Genomic DNA, 10,633 nt, shown 5'->3' with positions numbered 1-10,633 from the left:
CTTGCCTTTACTCATTCAACAGCAGGATCCACAATACATACATTAGACCAAGTCTTTCGCCTACTCCCAAGTCTAATAAATCCCCAGACGGCCCTTCATGCTTACGATCATTCAAACTGCGTTTACTAGAAGTAATCGACACTCTTACGAGGTCAACAACTGCACTAATCTTCATTCACCAGTTAAGTTCTCCCGAGTTGTCAACTCCATCGGCGGCCAGTTGATCTTTTCTTCGCATGGCTATCGATCGATCCAAAACTCTATATAGTAGACAGACGTCGATCTCCTTGCTGGCATCGATCGAAGCGGCCATGGCTAACGTGCTCTTCTTCTTCGTCGCCTTTGTCGTGCTTCTCTTCCTCGACCCTCACGTCGAAGGGTCTCGCCTCAGCCTCACCCATGTCGACTCGGCCGCTCAACTCACCTCGGCGGAGCGATTCCGTCGCGCCGCCCGCCGGAGCCACTCTCGGAGGCAGGCCTTCGAGGGAAAGTGGAGCTCGCCGAGCACCGTCGTGGCAGTCGTCGACTACGCAGGTGATACCGAGTACGTCATAGACTTCGGCATCGGTTCGCCGGTGCTTCCTGCCACGGCCATCCTCGACACCGGAAGCGACCTCATTTGGACGCAGTGTGTCCCCTGCCTCGATTGCCTCTCGCAGCCGAGCCCCTACTACGACCCCTCCAAGTCCTACACCTTCTCGCCGGTGCCCTGTTCCAGCCCTTTCTGCAGCAACCGAAGCTTAACTGACATCGGTTGCGGAGGAGACCGGTGCCTCTACTTGGCCTCCTACGGGGACGGCACCGAGAGCACAGGCTTCCTCGGGACGGAGACATTCATTTTTGGCGACGGATCGTCGATCGCCGGCGTCACGTTCGGATGCGGGTTTCAGAACAACGGCTCGTTATCGAACTCCACCGGCATCGTCGGCATGGGCCGAGGCCCGCTCTCGTTGCCGTCGCAGCTGAACCCTCGCAAGTTCTCGTACTGTCTCACCCCTTTAGACAGCTCCGCCGCCAGCCATCTCTTCTTGGGTTCCACGGCGAGCCTGGGAGGAAACAGAGGAGCCTTAATTGGAAGCACGCCGTTGATCTCCAGCCCGCTTACCTACTTTTCCACCTTCTACTATCTCTCCTTGCTCGGGATCTCGCTCGGAGGCACTCGGCTTCCGATTCCTGAGTCCGTCTTCCAGCTGAAACACGATGGCTCCGGCGGGACCATCATCGACTCCGGCACCTTTCTCACGTTACTGAACCAGGCCGGGTACGACATACTTAGGGAGGAGATAATCAAGCAAGTGCGGAAGCCGGCAGCGGAGTTGCCGGAAGTGATACAGGATCTGGGCATCGATCTCTGCTTCTCGTTTCATGGAGCGAGCTCGCTTCCGCCGATGCCGGAGCTGGTGTTCCACTTCCAGGGCGCCGACATGAGGTTTCCAAGGGACAAGTACATGGCGTACCACGACGAGTTAGGGTTGCTGTGCTCGGTAATCGTCGGTACGCAGAGCTTCTCGTTCTCGATCTTCGGCAACTACCAGCAGCAAGACATGCACATCCTCTTCGATCTGGAAGCCAACGTGCTCTCCTTCGTTCCGGCGAACTGCAACCAACTCTGACAAGAGTGCATGTCTGTAATTTTAAGTAGCTTTGCATGGCAGTTTAACGTAATGCGTGTTTTCTTGAATAAAACAAATGTTATGTTAATTGTAAAATATATACCATTAAAATACAAGTATATAAGATACTAATTATATTATATTATGATATTCCAAGTTATATGTTATGTTATGTTAATTGTAACATGTTATGTTATTCCATGATAAAAGTCGTTTTTTAGTTATTATTGTTCATAGTTATTAAAGCGAAAATATTTATAATGTTGATGATACGGGGAGTATTAAAACTGACACAGAAGGTTAAAATGATATATTGAGTTGGATCAAAGTCACGAAGTCAATAATCATCTCGAGTCAGATCGACAGTATTCAAGGACTGAACTAGATCAGAACCGATTGATAGTATTCTAGAGCCGATTAAGATCAGTGCTGACTGGTAGTATTCCAGAATCGATGACAATATTTTAAGGCTGATCCAAATCAGAACCAACCATTAGTATTCCAGAGCCGACCGACAGTATTCCAGGATCAAGTTGACTGACTAGTTTTCCTGATAGAGCAGAGCATCCGACCGCCAGTCTTCCTAGCCTGGTCGAGCCAACAAGTCTTTTGACAGAGGAGAGCATTCGATCCGCCATTCTTCCTGGTCTGGTCAAGCCAACTAGTCTTCATGACAGAGTAGAGCATCTGACCCGCCAGTATTCCAAGGCCAAGTTGACTGATCAATGTTCTTGGCAAAGCAGAGTATCTGATCCGCTAGTCTTCTGGCCTGGTCGAGTCAACCAGTCTTCCTGACAAAGCAGAGCATCCGACCTGCTAGCTAGTCTTCCTAGCTTGGTCAAGCCGACTAGTCTTCTTGGCATAGCAGAGCATCCGACCTACCAATCTTCCTAGCATGGTCGAGTTAAACAATCTTACTGGCAAAGCAGAGCATCCGATCCACCAGTCTTCCTGTCCTGATCAAGCCAACCAGTCTTCCTAGCAGAGTAGAGCATCTAACCCGCCAGTCTTTCTGACTTGGTCGAGCTAGCCAGTCTTCTTGGCCGAGTCGAGCCGACCAGTCTTCTTAGTCGAACCGACCAATCTGTTTAGTAGAGTATAGCAGAGTAGACCACTGAGCCCATCAATCCCTTTGTCTCATTTATTGACACCTAGACAAGGGTTACATAACCTTCTAACATCTTTGTCTGAACATGACCCTCTGATATCTAGACAAGGGTATCATGACCCTCTAATATCTTTTATCTTGACATGCCTCTTCTATAAATAGCCCTGCCTAAAAAGGAAGGGGAAGGAAGAGGGAGGGAGGAGACTCCTTACTACATATACTTATCTTCATTATGCTCTGCATTGTTCATCTTCTTTATTCTTGGCATCATCGGATACTGACTTGAGCATCAGAGTGGACAACTAGGGCAGCTCGATCTTCGTTATAACCTCTCCTTCTCTCTTTCACTCTCCGCAGGCTCTTCCAGTGACAGGGCCTCTTGACTTTTAGCTCGAAGTCTTTCCGCCATCAACATCTCTACCCTCTCATCGGCTCGTCTGTCTACTCGGTTCTCTCGGTTCTACGTTGTCCTCTGCCCAACGACCATCTGGTCGTCTATCCCAGACTCTTATCTCAGTGGTGAGTTATAAGCGTACATGGCTTACGTGCCCTAACGACCATTTGGTCGACTTTCCCAGACTCTCATCCCAGCCATAAGTTATATAAGCATGCATGACTCACGCGTCTTTCAGACTGTTGCCCAAGTGTGAGTTATAAGCGTACATGGTGTTAGGACCAAAAGTAGCTAGAGGGGGGGGGGGGGGGGAATAGCTCGTCGCGTTCGCTCGGTGCTTGGCGTTGCTTGTTTCTTCAAGAATATGCAGCGGAAAATACAGAAACACGTACAACCACGCTAACACTAAGATTTTACTTGGTATCCACCTCCAAAGGAGGTGACTAATCCAAGGATCCACACCACGCACGCACCCTCCACTATGAAACACTCCTTTTCGGTAACTACCGAGGGCGGAGAAGCCCTACAAGACTCTCGGTACAAGAAGAAGGAAAGGGAAACAAAATACAAGCACAAAGCTTACAATGAATGCAGAAAACCCTAACCCTAGCTTCTCTTCTTGCTTTTGATCCGCCTCTTGACTCGGAGAGCTTCCAAGAACCTTCAAGAACTGGCGATCACGAGCTTTGAGAGTGCTGTGGAGGAGCTGGCGAAGATCTGAGATGAAACGGTGAAGAGATGCCGAAGGAAATGAACGCCTGCGGCCTTTATCGACGCCAACGGTCGGATCCCGATCGATTCGAATATTCCCAATCGATCGGGGAGGCTTTGGATCGATCCACGGATCGATCCAGAGCGCCTCTGTGCTCTGGAAAAACGCCTGGATCGATCCACGGATCGATCCAGCGTCCCAATCGATCCACCGATCGATTGGAACATCTGGATCGATCCACGGATCGATCCAGAGGCTCTCTGTTCGCTAGAAAAGGCCTGGATCGATCCACTGATCGATCCAGCTCCTGGATCGATCCACTGATCGATCCAACACTTGGTTTTTGCCCAAAACCAAGTTCCAAGCCTCTCAAACCAACATCCGGTCAACCTTGACCTGTTGGTACATCATGCCTAGCATCTGGTCACTCCTTTGACCTGCTAGGACTTCCCACCAAGTGTCCGGTCAATCCCTTTGACCCACTTAGACTTTTCTATTCATGCCAAGTATCCGGTCACTCCTTGACCTACTTGGACTTCCATCGATGTCCGGTCAATCCCTTTGACCTATCTGATTTCCTCGTGCCAAGTATCCAACAATCCTTTGACCTACTTGGACTTCCCAACACCGATGTCCGATCATCCTTGATCCATCTGGATTTTCCTGTTCGTGCCAGGACTTTCAAACTAGCTTCACTCACTAGGGTTTTCCATCCAGCTTCACTCACTAGGGCTTTCACCGGCTTCACTCACGGGACTTTCACCTAGCTTCACTCACTAGGGTTTTCCTTCTCGGCTTCACTCACGGGACTTTCACCTAGCTTCACTCACTAGGGTTTTCACCGATTTCACTCACCAGGAATTTCACCTAGCTTCACTCACTAGGGTTTTCACTGGTTTCACTCACCAGGACTTTCACCCAGCTTCACTCACTAGGACTTTCCACCTAGCTCACTCACTAGGGTTTTCCCCTGGCTTCACTCACCAGGACTTCCCTGTCAAGTATCCGGTCAACCTTGACCTACTTGACTCTTCTTCAATCAATTTCTTATTGTCAAACATCTAAACTCAAACCAAGACTCAGCTTGGTCACCCAGGTCAACCTTGACCTGAGGGATGTTGCACCAACAATCTCCCCCTTTTTGATGTTTGACAATACCACAATAACATTTACAATACCACATGTAAGTTAGGCTAATCCTATAGCCTCAATCTTCATGCCACTAGGTAATGAACATATAAATTAAGCTCTTTATTCTCCCCCTACGAGGGCACACTCCCTCTAGGTAATGAAAGCCTAACTTACACCCATTCATAGGTCCTTTCATTCTCCCCCTATTGGCACACATCAACCCATCTTTGGGCACACATCAACCCATGCCTCAATTTTGGGTACACATCAACAAATCCATTTGTTGACGACTCTCCCCCTGAAGAGCTACTCATCATTGTTCACAACATCACTCATTGTGATCAACACGATAAAGAAGGTCTCATACCCTTCATTTATCCTTAACTTCTCCCTCAATGTAGACAAATACCCAACCTTGAGCATTATCTAACCACTTGAGTTCCCACTTGAAATAATGAGGATATCCACTCCCCATTTCAAGTTCAAAAAGCTCATACATGAGCATTTTCTTTACAGAAGGTTAACCACCTTCCAAGGTTCATGAAAAGCAACTTTTTCATGTCTTTAAAGAGTCCCTCCCCCTAAAGACATGGTGGTGACTTCTGTCATTGCACCAACAATGACTTGGAATCCCTAAACCTTTAGGAAACCCAAATTTAGAAGTTTTGAGGTTCAAATACTCAAAATTTGAAACAAACCTCAACCTAAACTTCAATGAAGCCTTCCTTAACCAATCCATCCTTGTTTTCACATGAAAACACCCTTTGTATGTATACAAATGTATTTTAGGGGTTTGGAATGGTTACCTAGACTCAAAGAGGTTCAAAGATGCTGAAATCAAGCCTTCCCAGCCAAAATCAGCAACTTGGATCAATTGGAGTTGGGTTCCAATCGATTGAACCTTTCTGAATCGATCCACTGATCGATTCAGACTACCTGGATCGATCGGCTGATCGATCCAGCGAGCTTCTGCTCGTGGGAGACTTGCCTTCTGAATCGATCCACGGATCGATTCGGGCACTCCAATCGATCCATGGATCGATCGGAGCTCTGATAGTTGCTGAAATTCCATTTCAGTCAACTTCAGAAACCCCTAGAAAATTCTACAAAAATCCAAAAATCATGAAATTTCGTGTAGACATTATTTAGGGCATACTTAATCATGGAAAAATAGCTTTCTATGAAAATACATCATATTTTCAAAGATTGACACAAACTTGAAAACTTACAAAAACTTTAGTGTTTTTCTTCAAGTTTGTGTCTAACTATTCAATGATGATTACTATCAAAAGATAGCCTTCACCAAGGTTTTCCAAAAACATTTTAAAAACATTTTCAAAACCAATATCCCATCATGTTCCTTGGGCATAATGCACATGACTTGTACATTAGCTTTCCCAATGATGGGAACACACATAACTATGTGTTTTGATGAACCTAAAACTCAAAAGAATGCACTAAATCAACATCTTGAGTTTTATTCATCTTCCTAACATCTCACTTGTATCTAATGTGCACTAATCACATACAAGTCACCTTATAGTCTTTGTGAGATGTAGATTTTGGTTTTTGCCCTAATCTAGGGATCATGCATATCTATCTAGGCATTTTAGAAATATTAGACATCCACCTAGGATGTCACTTGTCAATAATTGTTGTTAAATGCCATTCGTCCTTAATTACAAGGAATTAAACTTAATGCATGATTATGTTATGGCATACATCAAAAGAAAATAATTTTCAAAAGAAAATATCCTATTACTACATGATGTATGAATGTCATGACATGGTATTTTTTTTGGATTTTTCATAATAAATCATGAATGCAAAACTAGACATGATGTCATGGCATATGATGGGCAAACAATCATGGCAAGATTTAGCATAAATAAAATATACCTAGATTAACTATCTAAGTATCCTTAAGGTCTTAGCTAAACTTACAACTTAAACCTAGATTGCCCTAAAGTGCTACAAGAGAATGCCAAAACCTAAATTGGCATTTCTAATTTCCTTGATTTAATGTATGCCAATTGAAAATAAACATGTCCTCAAATGTTGGCATATTCCATTTTTCCACAAGAGTGGCACTTTTAAATTAAGGCTCGGATTGCCTTAAATTGCCTAAGAACATACCAAAATCCCAACTTTATAGTTCTTATGAATTTCCCAATATGTGTCATTTAAGATTAAAATCAATTCTTCCACCATTAGGCACATTTTACTCTTTCAAGGAGTAATCAAATATCCACTTCATTTTCAAAGGTTAACAAAAACCTTGAAAATGCTCCTTGAGTGTCAATTTCCTCAAAGTCAGGTTAACTACCCTTCTAATCGGAGTTGACACTCTCTAACCCATCTATGGGGTAAAGAAGATGCTCCTAGGAACCCAACACCTATTGGTGCTCCTTGGATGCTCTAGGTACTCACTAGGGATAACTTCCCTAGATACCTTCCTAGTGACCTTGTTGGGCTTCTTAGAAGCCTTGGTCACAGTTTCTAGGTCAACTCTAGGGATAACCTCCCTTGTGACCTTGTTTGTGACTTTCTTAGACTTCTTAGAAGTCTTAGTCACATTTATTGCAAAAATACTCTTAGGGATGACTTCCCTAGTATTTTTGGTTTGACCACTAGACCTAGAGTTTGTTCCATAACTATATGGAACTCTATGGTAAGAGGGCACATCCTTCTTAGCCTTTGGTTTGTATCCTAAACCTCTATGGCCATTGGATGGCTTTTGTACCCCTAAACTTAGGTTATGCTCATTTTGCCCTAATAGGATATTTTCCATCTTTTTTAGGGTCTTTTCCATTTTATCAAGTCTTGACCTCAAGACTTGATTTTCCATCACTAAGTCCTTAGTTTTTGGTTTTCCATTAAGTTCATGAGCATTTTTGTGCCTAGGCTTGTAGATACAATCCTTAGAGTTCTTGCCTAGACTTTTACTTACATTCCTAGCCTTAGGTGTAGTAGTTTTAGCATGAAAAGCTATATGTTTTTCTTTAACGCTATCATGCTTTCTATTTTCATGGTAAATAGCATTAAAATGATATAAGTTAGAACTATCATGCTTTTTACCATAATGTAAAGGGGTAGGCTCAATAAATGTTACCTTCTTCTTTACCTTGGAGGCTCCCCCTTGACGAATGCCTCCTTGAGCCTTGACCATCTTCTTCCCCTTGGGGCATTGACTTCGGTAATTCCCTTTTTGGTTGCAAGAAAAACACACAATGTGCTCCTTGCTCCTTTTTATTCCGGGGATGGTCTCCTTGGGCTTCGCCTTGCCCTTTTTGCCACTTGGCCTTTCTTCTTGGCCAATTTAGGGCACTTGCTCTTGTAGTGCCCATGTTCCCTACACTCAAAGCATATAATATGATTTTTATTTTTAATTGAAATATTTATACCTTTGCTTGTAGGGATGACATCTTTTCCTTTGGATCCGGAGGTGGAAGCTTCCTCTTGATCGAACCTTGATTCCCCTCCATTTGATTTTTCTTGACTTGTGGAGGTAGAAGCTTCTTCATCCTCTTCTTCTCTTGACCCAGATGTAGAAGCTTCTCCTTCTTCTTGATCCGGTGTCACCAAGGATTTCTCCCCCTCAATCTTAGAGGTGGAGGCTTCATCATCTTGAATATGAAACAAGGAGTATGCTCCCTCCTTGTTCCCTTCGTTGCATTCCCTTGAAGATGAAGCTTCTTCTTGAACTTCTTCTTCGGAGGTTGAGCATCTCTCAACCTCGGAGTCCTCCTCTTGGTCTTGATCCAATGAGTCGCCCTCTTTGGATTCTCCTTGATTTGGTACAGTGGAGGGGATCTCATGAATTCTTGCCAATTTGCTCCAAAGCTCCTTGGCATCTTCAAACTCTCCAATTTGTTCCAAGATGTTGCTTGGAAATAAATTGACCAAAAGCTTGGTCACTTTGTCATTGGCCTCACATCTTTGGATTTGGTCTTTGCTCCACTTGCTCCTTTTGAGTACTTTGCCCTTAGAATTTGTGGGAGCTTCAAAACCTTCCATGAGAGCAAACCATTGCTCTATCTCCATCATAAGAAAATTTTCGATTCTTGATTTCCAAGAATCGAAGCTTGTAGATGAATATGGTGGAGCCACCCTTGTGTCAAATCCAAGTCCATCTTGGAATTGCATCTTGAAGTTGAGCTTGATAAAATCTTGAACTTGAAGAATTTACTCCAACTTCTTCACCCCTCTGGCTTTTTTGTTATGCTTGACCCTTCCGGCGATGATTCCGGTGAAGAGCGGCCTCGCTCTGATACCACTTGTTAGGACCAAAAGTAGCTAGAGGGGGGGTGAATAGCTCGTCGCGTTCGCTCGGTGCTTGGCGTTGCTTGTTTCTTCAAGAATATGCAGCGGAAAATACAGAAACACGTACAACCACGCTAACACTAAGATTTTACTTGGTATCCACCTCCAAAGGAGGTGACTAATCCAAGGATCCACACCACGCACGCACCCTCCACTATGAAACACTCCTTTTCGGTAACTACCGAGGGCGGAGAAGCCCTACAAGACTCTCGGTACAAGAAGAAGGAAAGGGAAACAAAATACAAGCACAAAGCTTACAATGAATGCAGAAAACCCTAACCCTAGCTTCTCTTCTTGCCTTTGATCCGCCTCTTGACTCGGAGAGCTTCCAAGAACCTTCAAGAACCTTCAAGAACTGGCGATCACGAGCTTTGAGAGTGCTGTGGAGGAGCTGGCGAAGATCTGAGATGAAACGGTGAAGAGATGCCAAAGGAAATGAACGCCTGCGGCCTTTATCGACGCCAACGGTCGGATCCCGATCGATTCGAATATTCCCAATCGATCGGGGAGGCTTTGGATCGATCCACGGATCGATCCAGAGCGCCTCTGTGCTCTGGAAAAACGCCTGGATCGATCCACGGATCGATCCAGCGCTTATCGCGCAAAGCAGCCGCGTCCCAATCGATCCACTGATCGATTGGAACATCTGGATCGATCCACGGATCGATCCAGAGGCTCTCTGTTCGCTGGGAAAGGTCTAGATCGATCCACTGATCGATCCAACACTTGGTTTTTGCCCAAAACCAAGTTCCAAGCCTCTCAAACCAACATCCGGTCAACCTTGACTGTTGGTACATCATGCCTAGCATCCGGTCACTCCTTTGACTGCTAGGACTTCCCACCAAGTGTCCGGTCAATCCCTTTGACCCACTTAGACTTTTCTATTCATGCCAAGTATCCGGTCACTCCCTTGACCTACTTGGACTTCCATCAGATGTCCGGTCAACCTTGACCTATCTGTATTTCCTCGTGCCAAGTATCCAGTCAATCCTTTAACCTACTTGGACTTCCCAACACCAGATGTCCGATCATCCTTGATCCATCTGGATTTTCCCTTGCCTGGCTTCACTCACCAGGACTTTCACCTAGCTTCACTCACTAGGGTTTTCCATCTGCCTAGCTTCACTCACTAGGGCTTTCACCTGGCTTCACTCACCAGGACTTTCACCTAGCTTCACTCACTAGGGTTTTCCTTCTGCCTGGCTTCACTCACCAGGACTTTCACCTAGCTTCACTCACTAGGGTTTTCACCTGGTTTCACTCACCAGGACTTTCACCTAGCTTCACTCACTAGGGTTTTCACCTGGTTTCACTCACCAGGACTTTCACCTAGCTTCACTCACTAGGACTTT

General features: G+C 45.2%; 1 protein-coding gene across 1 annotated transcript; it reads left to right on the top strand.

The window, feature by feature from the left end:
• The first annotated feature begins 307 nt into the window (after positions 1 to 307).
• LOC122011777 (aspartic proteinase nepenthesin-1-like) lies at positions 308 to 1,702 on the top strand. Its single transcript, XM_042568154.1, has one exon. The coding sequence runs from the start codon at positions 312 to 314 to the stop codon at positions 1,611 to 1,613; it is 1,302 nt and encodes a 433-aa protein (XP_042424088.1). The 5' UTR covers positions 308 to 311; the 3' UTR covers positions 1,614 to 1,702.
• Positions 1,703 to 10,633: the final 8,931 nt, after the last annotated feature.

Source organism: Zingiber officinale, chromosome 8A (genome assembly GCF_018446385.1).
Source record: "Zingiber officinale cultivar Zhangliang chromosome 8A, Zo_v1.1, whole genome shotgun sequence".
In the NCBI taxonomy this organism is placed as follows: Eukaryota; Viridiplantae; Streptophyta; class Magnoliopsida; order Zingiberales; family Zingiberaceae; genus Zingiber; species Zingiber officinale.
This window is presented reverse-complemented; position numbering and strand designations above follow the sequence as displayed.

Excerpts from the sequence above, each read along its gene's own strand:
- LOC122011777 (XM_042568154.1), top strand. The coding sequence starts at position 312 with ATGGCTAACGTGCTCTTCTTCTTCGTCGCCTTTGTCGTGCTTCTCTTC.